The sequence below is a fragment of the Anticarsia gemmatalis genome, chromosome 17 (genome assembly GCF_050436995.1).
Source record: "Anticarsia gemmatalis isolate Benzon Research Colony breed Stoneville strain chromosome 17, ilAntGemm2 primary, whole genome shotgun sequence".
NCBI lineage: Eukaryota > Metazoa > Arthropoda > Insecta > Lepidoptera > Erebidae > Anticarsia > Anticarsia gemmatalis.
In genome coordinates this window covers 11,693,656-11,717,375 of record NC_134761.1, presented here as the reverse complement: position 1 = coordinate 11,717,375, position 23,720 = coordinate 11,693,656, and the positions used below count along the sequence as shown (strand labels likewise).

Sequence of the window (23,720 nt, the reverse complement as noted above, 5' to 3'; positions counted from 1 at the left end):
GCTCACGGTCGGCTGTTAGGCTACGTTACACTAGAGATAGCGGAAAAATAAATTGATCCTACTAGTTTTTATATCTAAACATAGATAATTTATGTTGTTTTAATACCACAAGTATTTGATAAATGCTTCTAAGCAGTGGTGAATACGACTGTTACGTGATGTTTTCGGGCTAGATTTCTGGGTAGGGCTAAAGAAATGAACTGAGTAAAAAAAAGCTTTATAGTATTTTTTAGCAATAAACCGGAATGTGAAATATAATTTTATAATAATAGTTTTCGTGCTTTAACAAACACGTAGAATAGCCTCCGTGTTTAAAGGAGTAGGTAATCGAGTCGTAACCATCAGCTGATAGATCATCCATCCATCGTATTGGTTTACCTTCCCACCGTGTTGTGCGAGGAATAAGGACCTAAATAAATATGTGATTTGATTTTGAATTAGGTCGAGAGATTATTTGTACACTAGCTGACCCGTGCAACTTCGCTTGCGTCACATAAGGGAGAATGGGTCATAATTTTCCCCGTTTTTGTAACATTTTTCGTTGCTACTCCGTTCCTAATGGCCGTAGCGTGATGTTATATAGCCTAAAGCCTTCCTCGATATTTTTTTTCAAATCGGACCAGTAGTTTCTGAGATTAGCGCGTTCAAACAAACAAACAAACAAACAAACAAACAAACAAACTCTTCAGCTTTATAATTTTAGTATAGATTACAGAACTATAACTGGACTGGATCTAAATCTAATCTAGAACTAGACTTTTGTTTCAACATGACTGCTTAGCAGTCGAAAAATTACGACATTAAAATGTTTTTTGATATATTTTATTTAATACTGTGTTATTGGCGGAATTAGGCATAAAACCAGGATCGCCGCAAAACCAAACAAAAAACATAGTCTAGAATTCTAGAATATAGAAATGTTGTCAAATAAATCAACGCAAAAATACATAGTAAGGTGTAAAGCGAGCCTTATATGTGCAATATAAACGTTTTAACGGGATAAGGATGTGTTTGATTGATTCGTAATTACGGATGTTTGGTAACTTCGCCTTTGTAAATGTATGTATTAAGTGCTAGTAGATGGACGCACGCCGGAAGATTCGTTGGGAATTTTATACATATTTCATTTCGGTTTTTTTAAGGTGTAAAGGTGAAGAATTTTATACAAATATGTTAGAAATTTGACGGTGGTTTTGAAGTTGAAGTGTTGTCGAGGTGTTTTAAGCTTAGTTTTCATTTAAAGCAATTGTTTGTATGGTACATAGGTGGTCTTTTCGTGTTGGGTTATAGTATGTACAATAATGTACATGTAGTTTGATTTCAAGGTCTTAAAAAATGGAGAATCATTTTAGTTGAGTAAGTAGTTTTCATTGTAGAGGTAAGCGTGATGTATCTATGAGTATAAATATCGTACATTTTATTAAGCTTATTTTTTATCCTACGTAGCAAGGGATTCAAGCTTAATTCTATTTAATGGGTTAATTACATAACTACAGTTTGTTTCTTTTATTATCTCAATCAAAAAATCAAAATAACACTTTCGTTGACACAGGGATCAAACCCAAGAACTCACGATACACAATCATCCCAGCCACTGAAACCAGTTCCTATATTCAAAAGGCCATAGTTAAATCGTAGACACGGTTGTTATACAAAATTGCTTTATTTACTAAACGTAATAACTATAGTACTATGCAGTTTGCAGTTCTGAAGGTCGGTAAGTTTTTGTATGAAGTAACGTGTCTTGCAACATGTGTGCAAATCTATCACAAAATCACGTGTGAGATGCGAGAAACCACATATAGTGATAACGTAGATGAGTTAATAGCTATGCCAAATTCCATCTTAATTGGTGCAGCAATTTAGGAGAGAGCTACAAACAGACACTATTTGGATTTGTTAATTTTCAAAGCGAAACTTTGCAGGGTAATAATATTTTACTACTCGTTGCGGTCCTAAAGTAAGGTAAAATATAATCTTGTATACTAATATCGGATATTATGATATTGAAGACAAACGAAAAATTACAAGAATGATCAATAAGAAGTACATAATATGGAAATTAGACACTTATGCTCTTACGCCCTTAGCCTATTTTGAAATAACTAATTTTTGATAAGTATATTCGAATGTCAATACACGACACTGATTTACGTCATTTTGAAGTTTTTTCTACGGCGTCGACTGAAGAAAATTACCGCTACAGATGAGTGTAAAAGTAACAAATTTAAATTTTTCAGTTCCGCTGTATTTAGTATTACAAACATGTCCTTCTTATTTTTCTTGCATTATGTTCTCTTACACGGTTATGATTGTATATAACTAGGTTGAGGTAATGTCTGCGGTCACGTGCTACTTTTAGATCAGTGAGGTCCTGGGTTTGATTTCCGAGAAAATTGTTGTTGGGGTTTTACGTATGGGATTTTTCAGCTGCATTCAGGTAAATGGTGATTGATTTATTATGAAAGTCTGATTATAATGCTTATTGATACATTTTACCTTTTGTGGAAAACCAACAGGATGTTGAAATGCGTTATTAATGAAATAAGAGATAATATTATTTGTGAATGATAAAATATTTGTTCCATGTTGAATTCAATGAAATATGTAGGAATCTTTTTACATATTTTTTAACTTTTATATAGAATTTAATTTAATAGAGGAATTACAACCCGGCTTACCATAAGCGTAAAATTGTAGAAAAAATAATCCCAAGATGACCAAAAATATATACACAACACATTTTTCAAACCAATCTCCAAATTATTTTATCTCACGATAAATAAAAAAAGAACATTATTTTACACAAGAATACATACTTTTCACCAAAATCCTTTTTTATTGACTTTTTTTATTATCCCGCCATAAAACTTCACTTCACAATAAAAAAAAAACAAAATGTCAAAAAAATATTTTCATATTTTCCACATTTTGAATATCGAACACACTACTATTGGTCCATAATTCACTGTTTCGTAACTCGAGGCGCGTTATCACGGGAGCGCGTCGCTCACGAGTTTGTGAGTCGGTGTGATAGCAGACGGACCTTTCACAACTCGAAGGTCGATTGACAATGGCTTAGACAAGTGGTAGGGCTATCACTATGTTTGCAGTTCGCAAGTATTGCATATTGTCCTTGGTATTGAGAAAGATGGCGGTCAATTTGAATGTGTCATTTGTTTATGGCTAGTCAATTAATGTTTTTTAATAATTGTTAAGAGTTCTTAAATATATTTGTAGTTATGCAATTTTGCTGGGAGTGATTATAACTTTTGGATATTTAAACGAGTATGTATGTCATTGTATGTATGTTTTGAAGTGAAGTGATGGGTTGCCCAACGATGGTTTTTTTTTGGTTAATTTAAGACTGAAAATAAACCACAAATTATTACCAGATGTGCAAAAAACAAGCTTTGTGTAAAAATCGAACCCACGACTTTAGCGCACACTTGGAGTGTTGAGTACCTCAAACACTAGTCGTTTTCTAAAAAGCTAGCGACTTTTTCAATTAGATTTGTTATTAGTTTTATAATATAATCAATAGAAGTAATACAGTTATTTCTGTGAAGTAATATTTAATTTTTCTTTTGTGTTCAGTGTCGCGTGACACTGCGTTATGTAAATGTTACCGAATTATTTACTTTTTATTTTAACACCTTTCCCCTTTTTTGATAACAATAGGCTCAAACTTTTATATGCCTACTTAATTGAAAAGTATAATCGGTTTGATTTCCATACGGAAAAAAATATTTGTAGATCGTTACTGGTAGGCTTGTAAAAGATCCTACGACTATGAAATCGAGGTGCTGTAGTTACTTTTCGAAATTTCTAAAGCAATTTGAAAATTACAAAACCGTGCCTATTACAAAATATTACAAAACTCTGCCGATCCCATAAATTGCAAAGGTGTGAAGTATCGATGACATGTTTATACAGTTCCGTTAATAACAGCTGAGGTAAACCGGCCTCGAACCTTGGACGTGAGACTAGCAATCGTGCTACATCACCGACAAGCCTCAAGGCAGTAATTTATCATAGAAATGTATAAAGATCCACTCCCACTGTACTACTTTCGATATAATTAAATTTCTCTATAATAATTCAGGTTAACTCACCTGTCTCTATAACGTATCTGGGTTTATCGATAGATTAGTCTGTGTCAGTATTCTTTATACAGTTTGTGATTAGGTTGGTTTGTAATTGAACCAAGTTATGTGGTATGCGTATAGTAAGCGTGTGTGTTACTTAAAAAAACGTACCGGTGATTTATATTTTGTATGACTTAATAAATTATGGAAATTTGAACTCCGGCAGCGAGGATAATTGATAAATATAAAGTGGTATGTAGAATTTGACTTACTTTAACTCTAAGAATATTTTTGGTATTCTTAACTTGCACCTACCTTGATTTAGCCCTGCTTCATGCTGAGGTAGCCTGGCAGGAAGAGCCTCAGACATAAAACCACCCATTCCTATGATTTTATAAAGTAAATCGATTATAGAGAAATACACATATTTTGATGTCTTTATAAATTTACACACAGAAAAAATCCTTTACTACAATAAATTTTAAACCGAACCGGGATTTGAACCTGATACGTCTGCGTAGAAGTTCCACCTTCTAAGCCCAGCAGGGATTTGAAACTGACACATCTGATCAGTAGCTCCTAAGCTATAGCGACTACGATTGCTAATGATTATAGCAAATAACACCTATAAAATATCGTAACATGTACATCAATGTCCCCTATTCAACTAGGACAGTCACGGGCACGAACTCGTAACTGACCTCTAGCATTGCAATACAACCTTAGACCCCACAATGACTCGCATCATTACGTTTCGCCATCCTCATTCGCGCACACAAGGTTACCATGCAATGTTACACTAACACTAGTTTCGACATGTAATTCTGGGATTTATAGCAAAATATAACTTCATGCTTGTTATGTTTGGGGAGTATGTAGTCTAAACGAAATACACAGATTTTTTTTCAAAGACAACTCCCGCAGTAAGCGTTGCTCTTGTGTCGCGGGGACTTTTACAAACATACAAACAACGCTCATAAAGTACACCCAGACCCGAACCAAATATTTGTGGATCGCAAAAATAGTTGTCCCCATGTGGGAATCGAACGCACGACCTCCTGACACAGTGATAGCGGCCTGGCGATCTAAACCACTGCGCTATGGAGGCACACACACAGCCACATTTCGATGTTCCAACCAAACCTCTAGGCACTATTGCGTATATCCTTATATAAGCTAAAAAAAGGCCAATATCATTTTATCTGACTCGGGAATCGAACCAAAGCCCTTGTGATCGGTATCCGTATTTGTTACCACTCAATCCACTATATAATAAATTATACTATATAATAGAATATACAATTCTTCAAAAGTGTTATTGATTGACCGTAGATAATTACAAATTGAATTGTTTATGGTACATATAAAGATGTAAAAGTTGTATCAATGAATCATTATTTATTTTTATGTGTAGTCAATCAAAATGTTATAAGTTATTCTTAATTGCTTCTGTGGTTGAGATAGTTCATATGTTTGATTACTGAGCATGATTCTAGTTCAATTTGTGGTCAAATAGTTTTTGTATATTGAAAGAATGGAAGTTTAAATTCCACTAAAGATTTAAGAAAATGCTTGGTATGGTAATTTAGAATCAATCATGTATGATTTTCTACGCTGTGTACGTAGCAAGCGATTACCATGATTGCTTGAGAAAGGATGCTATCAGCTATTGTGTGACAATTTATATCTGATTTGATGCGTCTCAGTTTATTATAGCCCTCTTACGAAACAAATTTGTTTCAAAAATAAGTCTTGACTCCCGTAATCACTTTTTCATTTGATTGAATTAATTTAACCAAGTGCAATTTAAGTAGTGCCTATTAGAACAGCTTCTATGCGCTTGAAGCCGAAACATTGTTTTACTGCATCTCGATAAGGGTCTAGTCTTCATGTTTATCGTAAAATTAGATTAAAAGTATACACAGAACTTGAAACATATAATTTACTGGTCACATTCAACATGTCAACTGTATGTTAACATACGCCATCAACATTCAACAATTGTACAAAATGTTTTAAATCAATTGCAAAATTTACACATTTATTCATCTAGAAATTAACACTTACAGTCTTGGCTAGACTAGAAAATATACAAAGTAAAAAAAAAACGGCAATTTAATTAAAAAAAAACAGCACCAGCCAGAAATATTATATTAGAACACTTTTCAGATTATGGACTGTGCATACGTACTATATAACTGACTGTCTAATTTTTTTCAGGAAGGCATTTTTTTCAAAACTTACATTTCATATAATACATTCGATCTATGTATTACTATCCCGTTGTCTCACTGTCTTCTCTTGAAATGAAAATGTAACATACTTTACCCCGTTTAAATGTGAAACGGTGTTCTTAATAATATAAAAAAATAAATCCAAAAAAGTGTTCCATTATTAAATTATTACAGAATATGTACAAAAAGTAGTTTCAGCAAAATAGTACTATATAAAATCCAATCCTCTCGGAGGCTAGAATCTGCTACTTACCTAAAATCTATTTATAAGCACTTAACTCTACCTCAAGTCTAATCTCACTGTCTTCAAATATTTGATACTAATTGTATAGTCAGCAGAAAACACACAGAACAAATCCAAATTCTCAAAATCCAAGTATACTTTCGTCAGAAGTTTCTTAAAGAATAGACAGACATTTTGTGATCTGGCTTGCAAATATTGGGTGTTATTTTTTGAAGGCTTTTAAACAAATCCTTCCATCTGATATTAACTTATAAATTAACAAGCATCACCTGAAGGTAGGTAGGAGGGAACCAGGAAGGCATAGTACGTTTCGCCATTTAACATCATTATTTTCACTTTTTATTGTGGGAACCAATTCGATCCAATTGTTTCCAAAACCTATTTATGTCGATCTAAGGCTCTCTAAATAACTCGCATGCATAAATTCCTGTCCTAGGCTGACTCCACTATGTGAAAAAATTAAGAAATTTCAAAATTTGAATTTGTTCAGCGACTTTTTTGCTTCTGTGCTTCTTAATTTTTTCTCCTATACTTAGAGTAAGTGGTGTTCCAGAACTTGATGACGTCATCCTGCCAGACTGGCTCCGTGGAGAACTCCTGGTCGATGACCAGCAGCTGAGGGTTGATGGGGTCTGCTCGGTTCCACTTCGGTAGTACTGGAGACCTGGTGGCTGGGGTGGGGTCACTGGAAACAAGACATTATTGGTAAGTGATGATGGAAGACTGATGAAAGATTGGTCGAATTTGATAATTTTTATATATGTATTTTATATCCAACGAAGTGCGAAACTCAGTAATGAAAATAAACAGTAGTAGTTTTGTCCCCTCATTTGTATCTGTTATGAAAGATGGGACCAATCTAACAACTATTTATACTTATATATTTATATTTTGAAATTTTTGAACCGCATAGAATAAAACTGGCCATATTTTTAATCATAAAGATAAAAAATGGCAATAAAACAAATGCTTGCTAAAGAATCACACAAATTATCGCAGACTTTAGTTTATTTCGCTTAATTAGCATGAACAAACAATTTGTGTTTCAATCTAGGTCTCAGGCAATCATCTCTAAATTCTTTAAGACTTCAACAAACTTAGTTCTCTTGCGAAATATAGCGAGTCTAATGAATTCATTCAATTCGCGGCTGCAGCCATTCATTCTGCATACAAGTTTAATTTAAACAACAAAATGCAACAATCGCGTACATCTCTCTAGAATTTCACAGAATTTTCGCCAAAATTAAATCGTACTTTTCGGGGTATGTTTTTTACGGTTCGCTAATAAATTAACCGTCTAATTTATTGCCACTTTTAATTTATTTGAACCCTGAATAATACATATAAAAGAATCCCTTTTCGATTTTACTCCAGACTAGTAGACTTAAATTTTAAATGGTAGGAAAACGAATGAGCTTTGGCTTTCTTTATTTACGAGTACATCGGTTCCTAATCTAGGATACTTTTAAATAATTTTGTGAATCAAATTGAGATATTTAAAATAAAAGATGTCTTACCCATATTTGGCAAAATTAGTCCATAATTCAGTCATATTATCAATAAACTTTTGCTCCACATAAAACCTCATAGGAACTGCGGCGCTGAACAAGTAAAATATTTCATCAGCATGCGTCGCACCGGGTGTCTTTCTGAACCCAAAGAACATCTTGGCATAATTCAGCATACCATCGTAACAGAACTTATATACAAACACTGGTTTATCAGACGACTTCAAGAACAAATCTATTGTAGCTATCGTAGGATATGTTATGCTTGAATCTCCTTCAAATTTGGCGAATTTTAGTATAGTCTTGTTTGTAATTTTCTCTCCATTCATGTACATTTTATCCAACGTCTTTGCTGTAGCTCGTTTCTCTTCGTCAGTAGGAAATTTCAAGTCTCTTGGTAATGCATGATAGAAGTCCATATCTCTAATCGTAGTGGCATTCTCTTTACCAGTAAACATTAATCCTTCGGCATTATTAAACCCATAAATCACAGGAACTTTTTGGTATTCTCCTTTTACAATCAAATTGTAAGGAGTATCAGTCAAGAAACTATTCACACCAGGAATTTCCTTTTCTACACAAGGTACGAATATATTTTCAGACAGCACAATATCTCCTTTCTTCCTCGGTACTCGATATCTTAGTAAATTTTCAGCAGATACGTTGTTAAATATTTTATATAATTCGTAAGGATCTTTGGTATTATAACCCATGTGGTAGGCAAGCTTACTGGCTGTTTCTAGAGGCTGAAACTGCAGACTCCATGGAGACATAGCAGACCCACTTTGCATGATAGCATTTTTGAACAATCCATTTGACATTGGAGATACTAGATGGTACACGACAGAAGCGGCACCAGCACTTTCTCCAAATATCGTCACATTATCAGGATCGCCACCGAATGCCTTTATATTCCTTTGAACCCACTTCAGAGCTTCTACTTGGTCTTTTAACCCAGCATTGCCGGGCGCTTCTTTTATCCCCAAACAAAGAAAACCTAAGATTTCCAGTCTATAATTAAAGGTGACTAATAACACTCCATGCTGTAGTAAGTGCTTCGGAGCATAAATGAAGGGTGAACCTGATCCATCTCGGTACCCCCCTCCATGGATGAAGACCATGACTGGTAGAAGACGGTCAGGTGGTTCTCGAGGAGTATACACGTTTAGAGTCAGGCAGTCTTCTGTTCCCAATATCTTGGTGTTGGTGAATCTTTGAGTGCATCTAATGTTTTCTTGGACTGCGTCGAACACGCCGTCCCATTGTGGATCAGGTTTTGGGTCCTGGAATGTGATAATAGGCACATGAGTATACAGCCTTGCATATTCCATCATGTGTGACTTGTTTGATAAGTTCGATGTACAACTTTTAGCATAACTTTATCGGGGCGAGGAATTTAGAACTTTGAAAGAATATCTGTTTGTTTTTTTTTTCTTATGTAAAGATGGAATTGTTATTAACAATATTTTTCTTTTTAAAACAACATTAACTCTGGAAAATCAAGAGGTAATACCGAACACTCTGTTTACAGAAACGGAAAATAGCAAGCAATAACATAGAATCAATGACTGCTTAACATTTAATCTTATATTCAAAACATAACATGTAACATCAGAAACACAGTAATCAAGAGACCTAACAGAAACATTGAATTAAAAACGAATGGCTTCAATCACACGACAGTTAATGATACTTCAAGGTATGATTAGGGTGGTCGTCGACTGCGAGGGAAGGGGGCGACGGGGATCGAAGGGGGTGTCGGTAGGGGGTAGCGAAGGGTGCAATCACAAGTAGATTAGTAGTGGATTGTTACGTACGACGTTACTGCGTCATTATCGTCTATTAGCCCGCAGTACGAAGAAACAATTATGCTGCAATGGGTGGCAATATGGCTGATGATTAAATTATTATCGACTATTTAAATTGATTGCGAATGTGAGTTTTGAATTTGAAAATATGAAGTCATGTTGCGATAGTTTTTTAGATGCAAATGTAAAGCTAAATTTGTAATTATTTAATTACATTCGAATTAAAAGTTCAGCCTTCAACTTCAGTCTGTGTAACCTGTGCCGAAACGTCAGACAATCAATTATAACATATAATGGATGTTCGTGTTATAAAATTAGTTCTTTCTAATAGCGGAATTATTCAATAAACAATAAATCAGGTGATTAGTTGCAAAAATACGAATAACTCGTTGTAAAATAATTGGAACTGGTGTGAATTGGACCGTGAATCACGCCATTAAGTAACTGTATCAGTCGATGATACAAATGAATTATTACTAGCTTTGGCTGCGGTTGCACTTGCATAGACAGAACAGATTTATAAAAGAAAGTGTTTTTCCTTTCACAGATGTATGTATTGGGAGATGTTTAATCTTTCTTGTATGCACTAGGACTGCTAGATTATACCTCTAGTAGGATTGGGTCGATCATGTCGTTCGATTAGATTCAGTTTGGTTAACTGACATCGTTGTTGCTATAGTTTATGGAAAAGTTTACGTAAAAACTCTAATCGGATAAGTTTGAGCTAGGAAATTGTTGCACTTATCTTAATTGCCAAATGAACAATTTCCTTCCCATGGATATAAATGCATTGCTAAATTGTTACCTAATCTGTTCAGCAGTTACACGTATTTATATTCGCACATTTGAATATTTTTAAAGATTGGTGTAAATGTCTACAGTGTACTAATAGATCGGTTTACTTATAAAGAAATAAAAATTGATGATAGCTAAAAATAGCAGTCGGTCTTAATGGTTATAGCAGTCTTGAGATTGCGTGCTAATTTTAGCTAGCACGAAGGATCGCTCCAAATACTTCCTAGATACATTTTTCGTTATGCAGTCGAAAGACACGATAATTATTCAACTTATTAACGCAGACCATACGTAGAATATTTGTTGAGTCCAAAGTACAGTCAACATCAGGGATACAAGGCTGATATTTACATAAAGATTCTTCAGAAAGTTGAAATGTGAAGTGTCTTTAAAGACCGTAAAGACAAATTAATCGTTATCATTGAGATTTCTTAAATACTTTTTCGCAGGGAGTTTTCATACATTAAAGATCAAATTTGACAAGATCAATGGTTAGGGTGCTTTCTTCTGCAACTCTTCATAGACACTCAAACCTTGGAGCAGGGTCGCTGACCAAACGTAAACGGAAGCTTTAAATAACCACTTTAGATCACAAGAAAAAGTAAAAAATTTCTTACAACCTACGTATTATGCTCGCTAACTCACCTGAAACCGATGTGTAACAGTAGCATAAGGTATGCCAAAATACTGTGCATACGCTCCATCAGGCCTCATGGCTCCTCTCACCAGCCCTCCGGAGACCCTCACCGGCGCCGTCGGCTGCCTCACCAGCCTCGCAGCCCATAGTGACACTAGCACTAACCACTTTACACTTATCACTCCCATTGTCTATCAAACAATAACACTAGGAACTATAAACACATTTGTTATTTTATTGTCAAATTACATAAAGTCATGCTTTTTTCCCATCGAGACCAGAGAACGCCACTAGAACTTCTCTTGCTTTATTCACATCCATACATCTTGTTATACAGGACCGCCGATTACGAATACTACGCACCTAACTTTTTGCCAAATTGTTAAGTAATTGATCAGTTTTGGTATTCACTGTTGTTTTATTTCACACTTGATAAGTTTTTATATCAATTCGATCGTATGTTATTATTTTATCGTCCTCATTTTTAATTATTTTTGTTGGTATTGTTTTGTTTTTTCACATAACTTCTTTTATTTGATAGTTTAAACTTTAAACACTTTTACGCATTAGTTGCTATTTTCCGTCTTTGTTCAGGAATCTTCAGTTATGGTGTCACAGCGTTGATCTGAAAAGAAAAAGATTTTAAGTTAAAGACTTTTTCTATTGAAGTAAGTTAGGCTTTTCAATCAATCAATCAATCAATCAAATTCTTTATTGCATAAAACATGGTAACAAGATGTTCAATAAAAAGTTATGTACAGCATGTTTTGCCGTTTTTACCGGCGCGCAAAAAATATTACATGTCATTACTATCAATTTAAGTAAAATCATATCAATTTTCATAAATAGAGATTAAGAACAATAAAATTAAATGTCATTTCTTTTTCAAAAAGAGCAAAAAAAAAAAAAAAAATTATATGTCATTACAATAAAGTCGTATTAATTATAATAATTATAAATGAAGAGCAATAAATATTAAATGTCAAAATTATTTTCATTTAGGAATTCATGTATACTATAATAACATTTATTTGTCAGAATTGTTTTCAATTTATGTTTAAATACTTTTACATTACATTTTTTTATATCATTAGGAATCTTATTGTATATTTTAGGCGCCATACCTAATACGCTTTTTTGTGCCAAAGTTGTTTTTGCTCTATAGAGACACAGTCTATTACTATTAAATTTGCGCCTGTTTCTTTTTACCACATCAGATATTTGTTCAAATAGATGAGGGTTTTTATGAACAAATAGTGCTATCTCTAGTATGTATAATGAGGGAAGTGTTAAAATTTTATGTGATATAAAAAGCGGTTTACAAGAATCTGTGGAATCCAAGCGAAACATGGCTCGTATACAACGTTTTTGGGCCTTAAAAGCTATCTCATTATCCGTTGAGTTTCCCCAAAAAATTATCCCATACCGTAAGACAGAGGCAACAAGACCGTGGTAGGCTGTGAGTAAAGCGTCAATGTTTACTATTGGAGCCAATCTGTACAGAGCATATGCAGAACTACTGACTTTCTTGCATAATTGTGATATATGCGCCTTCCAATTTATTTTAGCTAATTAACGCAAGGATTATTATCTAAAATACATCTTTTTCCTAGGATTTTTCTACATTGCCTGAGTATTTCCTGTATTTCTTTATGTTACTGCTGTTTCTTATAACATTTATACGATCATAGGTTTCCCAAGAGCGGGGAATGAATTATGCCCACTTAAAAAATACGAACTCACTATGACCTAACCCAATCAATGTAGGTAAACATGATTGAGAATGCGGTTCTATTAATCTTAGCACTGTTATGTCACTGCTTGTCGAGTGGTCAAGTCGACAGTTAAAGCATTTCGTATGTATAAAAAAACTATTTTTTCATTATTAATTATTTATTTTAGAAGAGTATATTATTTGTAATTTCGTCGAAACTATGTGTGTGTTCCATGATAGATTTCGGCGTTAAAGGCGTCAATTATGCCAGTAGGAGTTAATTTGGTCTAGGGCAAGAATAAAATAAGAAGACTTTCTCTTATTATTGAAGCAGCTATCGAGTTAACAAGAAAGATCTATGAGGTTGTTTTAATCGCCGAATTCTCGGTACTAATGCGATACGATAGTACTAACTGTAGGAAATTATGCTGCCTATCAGATACTTAAGAAAGTATTTACCCACGTGCAAGCCTACGTGAGTTCATCCAAATATTATGTACACGCCACGGTCTGTTAGCGAGTCGCAGTTCGTTGGGCGCAGGGAGCCGCGATATGCTTCACGTGATATATGCCACTGCTGGTAGACATTTAGGTGGAATTTATTACCTTTTAGTGAAACATTGAATATGATTATAAAGAGGTAGGAATTACTGTCCATCTGCTGGGTATAGTTATCTTGTCTTTATTATGATACTGGCCCTTATTTGTCCTTCTTGGTCATATGTGAATCCTTGCGTTCCCTTAATATATTTTACTGAAAGAAAACTTTCAGCCTATCGCCGGGACTTATCAAAACAACGGGTAAATACTCATAAGGAGTATGTTTCGTTTGTATCCGTTAAATTAATAAATTGATCTATGTGCGAATAAAACCACGAAGTATTAGAGACAAGGTGATGAAATGATACCGCTGTATCTATTAAGCCATCTTAATAGATAATTATATTGGTTACGAAATAGCTTGAAATATAAAGAGGTAAATAAAAGTTCATCAAGAGGTCATTTTTTGTTTTGATATGCTTACAACCAAAGTGCAAAATACGTGTTGCTGTGTTATCAAAGGTTGAACAGGGTTCTATAGTATTTATTAAGTCATTTCAGGTACTGTTTTTTTTCGGCAGAACTATTGATATGACATTTGGCTAATACTGTTGTTTGAAGATTTGTTACATTTAGATGAAAGCAAGTACACTGGTAGGTTATAACTCGGATTAACAATTAAGGAATACTTTAATCCATGATGTTCCCCTGCTAGGCATGGTTCTCATCCCGAATGGCAGAGGGATTAGGCCTTATTGTGCACACACTTGGCCACTATAAACAAAGCCCTGCACAGTTGTCTGGTTTCAATGAAACTGGCCGCCGTAGCCGAAATCGGCCAAGACGACACATCAAGCCTTAAGTTCAGCACGCTGGCCAAGTAAGGGTTGGGGAGTTTACATGTTCTCAAGAAACGTAATAGACTAGAGAAATAAATAAGAAAAAATCATCAAAGTCAAATTAAACATCAACAAACCTATTTTAGTAACTTCTCAGTAATAATTAAGGTCACCTTAGCAAATAAATATCTAGTCTGTATTAACTATATCGTAAACAGATCAATTTCCAAGCTATTTTCGTTTTAAACATCTCCAAGTGGTGTAATTTATCTGAATGATAACTTGAAGGTACTGAATAAGCTTGTTAGTACTAATCAAGTTATTCAATTGATGACGTCTTTAAAAGCTCTATTATGTTTATTTTAGTACTTTAAAATACATTACCTATACTAAAATTGTAAATGCGAAAGTTTGTCTATCCGTCTGAAGCGTTTTTACGTGTAAACTAGGGTAGATTTTGATGAAATTTTGTATGGAGATAGTTGAAGTCCCGTAAGTATAATAAATTTTTAGGACATAACTCCTGAACCGATTTGTATGAAATCTAGATCGAAGGTAGTTGAAGGCCCTGAGTCAAACATAAGCAATTTTTCTTTTCAAAAACCAGACCCTAAAGAATTGATTTAGGAAATGAAACTTCAGACGCGAGCGAATCTGCGCGGTTTAACTAATAAATATTTTAAATAAATAAATAAATATCATATAATTGGTTCAAAAGATGTGCAATTTCATCAATTGGTTTTATTAAGGTATTTTAAGTTGAATATGTAAGTAATCAAGGTTTATTGAATCTTGTTTTCGTTCATTAGTCCTGTATGTAATTCTTAATTGCTAATTTGATGTCTTCCAATCGTAATTCAAATGTCTAATGAATGCAGAAAATGGCTGTTGATGAAGAGTTTCTCAGTTCAGTTTCGGTTTGTACAACACACAAACAATTACATGCAAGAAATAATTATAGAATCATATAAACTGAATAAAAAATTAAACGCTACATTTTGATAACAGAAAAAATGTTGCAAAAACTTTTGTGTTAATTCTGGAACTGTTGGTCCTACTAAAGAATAGAAAACCTAATAAATATACTACATTGCTATCTTATAATAGCTTCGGGTGTTGCAGGCTTAAAGTTATAAAACATATTTACTATAAAATATTTTTATTTTAAGTCACAAATCAGCAATTTAAAACAGTTTTTTTTCTACAGGATCCCGTTTCATTCAACCTTGAGCTAAAACGAGTTGTAAAAAATCAAGTGTGTTCAAGTGGAGAAAGTAAAAGACTTTTAGAAGAAACAGCCATATTGTAATAAGGTAAACTGGTTTAATTTCTACTATCTGTATGTATCTCGAGGACGTTCGGTATATTATTATATGTATGTATTCACGTAAATGTTGCGTGTTCGCGAAATATTCCACCGGCTTTTGTTAATAAACGAAATACTTCTTTGCGATATTTTAAAAATATAATTGTTTCTCTATAGCTTTATTCTCCACTAATATTGACGGTATTAATCGGTTAGCTATCGAGATTTTTTACACGGAATGCTGTTTAGCGCCTCTAACGGGCGTGGTAGGAACTATTTTGGCACTAAATTTTAAATGTCAAACTCTCGGTACTCGACATTATTGTACGAGTATGTAGAAAATTGCGGTACTGGCCCTAGCGATAATCTAATTTGGTTCACGGTTAAAAAAAGGCATTGCGTTTTTCTAATTTCTGTTAAAATATTCTCAAAAGTAGCCCGTAGTTTCTGATTAATTTGCCCTTAATAGAAATTGTAATAGGTTTGCAAATAATAGTAAAAACAAAAAGTTTATGTAATTTAAATACATTTATCTAATTATAGATAGCAAGAGATGTTGAATACGTACTACTTCTGGTTAAGGCATCGGTTAACAATTTGGCAGATATTTTTTATATATCTGCGATTATTTACGTTACCGATTTGACAAAAGGGCTTAATTTATCTATAGAATAGTCTAAGCAAGCGTTCAAGCATATACTTCAATTTGCGTTATGGTGACTTACAAACATACAAACAACGGTCTCGAAGTAAATAAACCTCGTCATGTTAAGTCAAAGATTTTAAATATTTACTTAACTCTTGAGTTGTAGTTTAAGTGTTGTAAAGTTATGGTTTCTTAAACGTTCCGGTTTCTAGATACTCGACCTACTATGGTTTCTGCTTATACCGTTATGTTCTATGGTCATATTGGTCATCTAGTTGAACAAATAAAAAGTTTATGGAATTGTAGGAAAAATATACATGTAATCGTATGACTGTTTAAGAATGTGACCACTCGTAGTCTTTTACAAGTATAATGGGGTTCTGGGTTTGATTACCAATCGAATACGATACGAATTAAGAATGTTTACTTTTAGTTATTACACTGATGATTGATGGAGTTCAACACAATATGAGCAAATTTCTAGAAGTTTTCATTTACCATGTGATAAGGTTTATTTAATATATTATTATTATGTATGTATACCCTTTTGATGGCTTCTATATAATATGTTTCTATATACTACGTTAATTATAATAACAAATTCATCTTGGTTAAAAACTCCTTATAATTAAGGGTCTAACACCTTCATTTGAGTTTATAGTTTTTTTATAAATGTTTCAAAACTAAACACTTTTATAAATACAGCAGTGATATTCGAAAGTCTATATCAGTCATTTCATCGACAAACGAAAGTTTAGTATCTTAAATATTAGAAAGTTTTATATTCTGTGTCTAGTTTTAAACTAACAAAAGAATATTTTTTATGTCCATTATTATTTTGAAACTGTAAAAGTTAATTTTTTCTTGTTTGACCATGTATGAAAAATCTGTCAAAATTTTAAAATAATTAGGACAGGCCCTACGCCCTCGCTGCTTAGATAGGTAGAAGCGTCAGATACCTTATCTGCTGGATAAATAACTCTAAATATTCCGTTTGATGTGCTATCCAACAGTTATCCAGAGGTGTTAAAACTTCAACAAAACTAGTTTCTTTTTATCAAGTAAATAAGTAGAAAGCATACAAACATAAACTTAAACAAATAAATAACAATCGTCAGTAACTACCTTTGTTTACATAGCTAATTGCGTGACTAAACCTTCGGATTATGCATATAATTTTCTAACACTCCGACTAGAATATTAATGAACACATGTGCATACGAGAATACAATAAACCGCAATACATGTTATCAGAAAATATTTACTGCCTGATCCTCTCTAGTCTCTAGGGCAGTGGTTCCCAACCAGTGGTCCGTGGAAGTCAAAATATGGTCCGCGAATGACTTTAAAATTTTAAATTTTCAGTATGATTATTACACTTTATTTTTAATATACTTACATAGTGGCCCCTGCTAACAAGAATAATATAAAAGTGGTCCCGGACTTAGAAAAGGTTGGGAACCCCTGCTCTAAGGGATATGTTAGTCCTCAGTTTAGGCCAGGGCTTACTACTGGTGGGTAACTATAAGATAGCTTAACAGGCGATATACTGTCAGTTGTTTTCATACAATGTTGATAGATATCTAACATCTCCTAGAAACTTATTTTCCTAAAGTAAAAATGTTTTCTCACGTTATTGTTTTTGCATTTTGGTAAGTGATAGTTTGTTTTTAATAATTTATATGGAATGAAGATACTTATCTAAATCTTCAAATACTTTAGATTAAATGTGACAAATAGATAGTCAAAACTATAATAAAATAATCTCTCATTTTCTATATTATTTTCCTTATTGAAATCACTCAAACTTGTTTCTTTTAGTAGACATTTCATCAATGTAAGCTAAAGCATTACTTATATGATAAAAGCTGACAACTAAGTTATTTACTACACAGATTATTTTTAAACCAATCAAAGCCAATTTTTATCAATATTGATACCAAAATATGCAGAATTAATACTAAGAAAATGCACTCTTCTTAAACAATACGTTAAAATAAGTCTCAACAATTTCTCAACTCAAATGACATTACCGCACTAACATTGACCCATCGTCACCACACGTGGACACACTCACCATCGCAAAATCAACCTTAATATAACCCACTAAAGCACAAATTACTTCAACACAAATTCACATTGTCATTCACACATCGTAAACTAGCCTACTTACTATTTTCTACAACGTATATTAGATACACTAGTTTCATCACTGGAAAATCACTTTTATTGCTTTAAAGATAGAGTAAATTTTCTTTTTTCTTAATGATTTGTATGGAAAACTTTCTACGCGTATGCTTCGCTGTATGGTCGGTGGTCGAATGAGTGCGCGTGCGCCGCTAGACCGGTTCGCTTGATTAATATCACCACTTTTTATTTATATAACTTGGGTAATGTTAGTGGAATAATTGGGTTTTGTTTTAATTAAAAAGTAAAAGAAAATTAAATAGGTATGTGTACTAAAAAAAACAACAATGTTGCTAATGTGTATTTTAACTTTTTTAGTGCTATTATCATCATCATCATTGGCCTGAATACATCTATTGCAGATGATTAAGGTGGCGTCAGGCAAAATTCATGTACTTTCGTTCGTGGCTGAAAAGGCCTAAGCGGGAGTGGCAACCACGACCACATTTGCGACAGATAAAAGTACCAGAGGATTATAGGTACTTATAATATAAAGTTTTTAAACAATGCCGGCGAATACCGTTACTGGTAGGGTCAAATAAATAAAAAAAAAAAAAAATTAAAGTCTTTTGTAATAACTTGTTACATTATTATTACTCTAGCTTCCTTTCGTGCTTTCACGTTCATTGCAGTATTATACGATGATAATGGTTGATCGCGGAAAAGGGTTATTGCCCAATTAAAAGTGTGACAAATATTTACAATTTTATAACCGTTCAATAAAATTAAAAATATTATTTTGAAAGGTAAATGACAATAACTTTTCTTTTGTGATTGGCAAATGAAAGTTTCTATCAATTAATCAGCAAGGTAATATCTGCTAAACAAATAAATGACTGTGATTAGATGAATTATAACATTTTTTTAACTGACCCGTAAACATGCACCTTTAAACTAAATAACTAATACTCATTCTTTAACCTCTTCTTTAATCCCTTTAACTTTGGGATTTTACCTTAATCTTTTGTAAAAGCAACAATTAGTAAACTATACTAACTTTTGTGTTATAGTTTGCTAAATACTGTGTATAGTTAATGTTTATGTTATGTTATGTTGACCTCTTAGACCTTTACCGTGGATAATTAGGTATACAAGGCATTTTGTTTGCATAACCATAACTATTATTGTATTACTTAGTTGATAATAGTTAATAGGGACAGGAAAACTTTAAATAAATATGTATTTGTTTAATGCATACAATTTATATTTACATATGCAGGAACTTTATTAATTTTTTTAAAGTGTTAAAGTTGCGACAGATTAAAATTATCAGGAATGTAATTTCTAAGTATATTTTTAGGTAGGTAACGAACTAATATATTGCAAAAAGCCCAACGGCCTTTTTAAACCGAAAGCTGATAAAGTATCCGGCCTGGGAATCACTCTTGGGACCTAAAAAAACGGCCGCACACAGCAGCCTTAGAGTGATCCAAACTGAAGTTTGAATAAGAGTCATAACTACAGGTTACGTATGGCGTCATCCCTCTCCTACAACAGAACTTTCATCGCTCTAACGTCTCATAGAATGTCCTGTCGTGACTCACAAATTGATACAGTACCGCGATTCTATACAACTATCGAGTACCGACAACCGGCTAGCTATCAAAAATGTTGTATGACAATTGGTTCAGAGCCTCTAGTGGCCGTCGTTAAAACTATATTCGCAGTAAATTTTAAATGTCAAACTCTTGAAAGTATCGACTGTACAGAAACGTGCTACAGATATACTAATATGATAAAAGTAATAAATAGATTATTAGGCCTTATTTTAAAGACATTGTTAACTCCTATCCTTAAACAGACCCTAAAAACAACCCTTAAGGCAAACATAAACCCGTTACAAGTAATAAACGATGTATCTTAAAGCGATCTTAAACTGATGTTACGATATACGCGAATTGCGACATATTACTTACACACTGTCGAAGTGCCAGGTCGTGAAGTTGGCAAATAAACGTTTATGTTATACTTGAACTGTTAAGTGCTTCTCGTGTAAGAAGTTACATATTAGCTGCAGAGTTATCGTTAAGTGTACAACGATCTACGAGGCAAGCAAATAGAAACAAAGACAATGATTGTTTTATCCGATTTTTAATAGAGGTGATTCTCGCTTTGATTGTATTCCTTTTTATCAAATTCTAGTTAAAACAATCAATTCCGAAATAGCTGTTTTTGGATCACCACAAATATTTTGATTCTTTGATACATAACTTGGTACAGTGCTAGCAGTATTGTGATTATTTTAAGCATTGCACTATGTTTACAGGCAGTTTGATGTGATTTTTGAGTATTAACTGTGCTTAAAAGAGCTAAGTCCTCTTTTAAACACAGTTAATACTCAAAAATTTCGTAAAGTTGTGATGATGATGATAATCTAATGATTTTTAATTCTGATGATTTAATGATGATCATAGTCTCCGATCAATTTCGGTCATAGCGACTTCTTGGAGTCCTAATCAGAATGGCACTGATTTTCCCGTGGTGGCTTAGGGGAGAGTAACCTATATTGTACCGGCTCCTAAATTGTACCACGTCTGTATTTCCTAGTAATTATTAATTTTATTTTGCAATGTCAACATAAAACCACTCGACTAAAGCGCCACCAACACTCCTCCATTTTGTTAGCACGCCGGACAGATACAACGTCTTAGACAAAATAAAACCTTTTTTGGACTGAGTGCATGTTATTTTTTCGTGTTTTGCCTAAAGAGTTTTCCATTAAATAAGGTGTATAATAATATAATGAAATCTGAAAAAAATTACGTCGATATGTATTATTTTTGATCAATAGCTAATAGATACTTCATGTGCAGAGGTTATTTTTTATTTTTAAAATTATTGTAAAATTATACTGTTCCCTATATTGTACCATGTCGAGTATCTTAAATTGTACCGGTCCAGTTTATGTAACCGATTGAAAATTTTGAATAATTTTTTAATTGATGGTGTATATATATTTTACAGATGGTGTCATAAGAATTGCACCTCTAATCCGGATATGTGACCATGTTCCAATTAAATAAGGCATAAAGATAATTGTTCCTATTCAGTTAGAAGTTTCTAATGTTTAGTTTATATTATATGATTTTCGATAGCTGTTTTATGAGGCAAAAAGATAATTATGTTCCTACTCAGTTAGAAGTTCCTAATTTTTAGTTTATATTATATGATGTTTGATAACTATTTTTGTTAACTTTGAATTAATATGTTGAGAAGCTTTAAATTGTTTATTTTAACATAATTTGCTAATTTTCTTAAATATTGTGATTCCAAAAGGCTGGTTAATTAGAACAGTACCTTTTTAAGGCTGATTGTACTGAAGAATACAAATAAATCAATATTCTTATTAAATAGCTTTGCTTTTTCTTGAATAGGTTTTCTTTGGTACGATTTAAGTACCTAGTGGTCCAAATAAGGGTACCAGTTACGTTATTTGGACCGAAGGACAGCCTCCACAAAATCCTTTTTTTTCACTAGTTGGAACTGAGGTGCAATATTTATACCTTGATATCGTGTAGCTGTTTAACCATGTTATCTTATGAATTAGTTTATATTTTTGTAACTTAAAGGGATTCGATGTTATTTCATCTAATGTCAAAAGTGGTCCAATATAGGTTACTCTCCTATATATACTAAGTTCAGTAAGTATTACATAACAGTAGTCTGTAAATTACCTATGTAATTTGTAAACATCTAATAAACCACAAACAATTCCTCGTAAATTATACAAATATAAATATTTTTTTTGTTTATCTAATATTGTTTACTTACATAGAAGAATTTTATAATAATAGTATTTATATGCGCAAAAGTATAATTATTATAAATAAAATATGATTATAATGAAAAATATTTGAGTTTTCACACGAGACATAAACACATTATACATATTTAAAGTCTATAAATTTAAATACTTAAATCATTTAAATTTATGGTCTGAGCTGCTCATAATGAATTATTCATATACATTATACCTTATATATTATATTGTATTTTTAAGAAAAACACTTGGAACTTAGAATACACACATTAATTTTTATTTCAGTTAATTCTCCCGATTAAACTCAAAATCGTCTCAAAACTACAGTACCTTACTGAATTTACGGTGTTTTTAATTTTATTCAGGTATCTGTCTTTAACAAATGAATTTATTATTTCCTGTACTGTTGTAACTTTACAATTTTTGCTCATATCACCAAAGAGATGAACTGTGGGAAGGTTAAAAGAAATGACGCGATTTTTTCTAAAAATGCGTTTGGTTTGCTATTTTTAGCTTAGCTTAGCTTAGCTTGTTATCACAACACTACTTTAAAGCTTAGCAACAAGACTTTTTCATAAATTTTCCTCATTTTTGGTCATATATAGATAAACTAGGTCGATAACATGGGGAAACCCTTAATTTACCATTTATAATACCTATAAGTTTAGATATAGGGAAGATTATTGTAATAATATGCCTATTGCCTAGATTAGGAGACATTTATAGATTAGGTCAGCTATTTTGGGTGGAATTTCTTAAAAAAGTAGAGACGTTAATTTATTTTTTGGCAGGTTGATAAGTTTCGGTAAAAATCTTACTAATGTTTGCTTCTTTAGTATCGTTTCAATCTGCTTGTACGTTTCTGAGTGATTGGGTATCGAACCTATAAAAATATGAGCGCAATGATATACATTCCAACGCACCTGGTTGAGTGATCGAGGGTAATAAATGAATGGGTTTTCGAGGCAAAACCTTACAAGCATATCAAGCGTATAGTGCTTTCAAGAGTTCCTGCTGGTATACTTAAAAAAGACATCTTAGTCAGTGCTCTTGGGACGCTTAGGCTGGTTACCCTTCTCTTTTATTCTGGGAGAAAGCTCCTAAACCAGCTGAAGCTGGTTAATAACTAAAAAAATGTCTTGTACGACCAAACTGTTCTTTTGCTAGCATGGTAAATGTAGTGTTCCGCGTGGGAATGGAACCAAGGACCTTCCAACACTGAACACTGTCACATATGAATATTACAAGCAATAATCTTTAGTATCTGCATATCCCTATGGGGAAAAAGCGTGATTATATTGTATATCTTATAAAACTTACCTCAAGAATGCTTCTTCCCCAGTTGAAATAATTCTGCCATATTTTAAACTGTGGACCCCACTGTCTACTCGAAGATGTGGTTCACAAACATGTA

The 23,720-nt window shown here is 33.0% G+C and overlaps 2 protein-coding genes and 1 long non-coding RNA gene across 7 annotated transcripts in view; 1 reads left to right on the top strand and 2 right to left on the bottom strand.

Annotated features, from left to right (window-relative positions):
- Positions 1-3,045, bottom strand: part of LOC142980261 (esterase FE4-like) — a 21,676-nt gene extending 18,631 nt beyond the window's left edge. The window contains exon 1 of one of the 2 annotated variants that reach the window (XM_076125606.1): positions 2,820-3,045. The gene's annotated coding sequence lies outside the window, so the exon portion shown is untranslated. Of the gene's footprint in view, positions 1-2,681 lie in introns of both variants that reach the window. The other variant, XM_076125608.1, reaches the window with a different exon arrangement.
- LOC142980264 (uncharacterized) lies at positions 1,066-19,063 on the top strand. The gene is made up of 4 exons (XR_012959860.1): positions 1,066-1,150; positions 7,120-7,271; positions 15,615-15,720; positions 18,865-19,063. It is a non-coding gene; the product is annotated as an uncharacterized LOC142980264 (long non-coding RNA).
- Positions 6,017-23,720, bottom strand: LOC142980263 (juvenile hormone esterase-like). 4 transcript variants are annotated; one of them, XM_076125623.1, is made up of 4 exons: positions 23,627-23,720; positions 11,323-11,939; positions 8,084-9,357; positions 6,017-7,251 (listed from the first exon to the last, which is right to left on the bottom strand). In XM_076125623.1, the coding sequence occupies exons 2-4, from the start codon at positions 11,500-11,502 to the stop codon at positions 7,080-7,082; spliced, it is 1,626 nt and encodes a 541-aa protein (XP_075981738.1). In that variant the 5' UTR covers positions 11,503-11,939; positions 23,627-23,720; the 3' UTR covers positions 6,017-7,079. The 4 variants fall into 4 exon arrangements, with proteins under 4 accessions (XP_075981738.1, XP_075981735.1, XP_075981737.1 ...); XM_076125620.1 differs by lacking the exon at positions 23,627-23,720 and adding an exon at positions 18,533-18,693; XM_076125622.1 differs by lacking the exon at positions 23,627-23,720 and adding an exon at positions 18,393-18,692.

Excerpts from the sequence above, each read along its gene's own strand:
- LOC142980263 (XM_076125623.1), bottom strand. The coding sequence starts at position 11,502 with ATGGGAGTGATAAGTGTAAAGTGGTTAGTGCTAGTGTCACTATGGGCT. Across the intron at positions 9,358-11,322 it reads CTGTTACACATCGGTTTCAG|GACCCAAAACCTGATCCACA; the intron begins GTGAGTTAGCGA and ends ATCACATTCCAG. Across the intron at positions 7,252-8,083 it reads ACTAATTTTGCCAAATATGG|TGACCCCACCCCAGCCACCA; the intron begins GTAAGACATCTT and ends TCTTGTTTCCAG.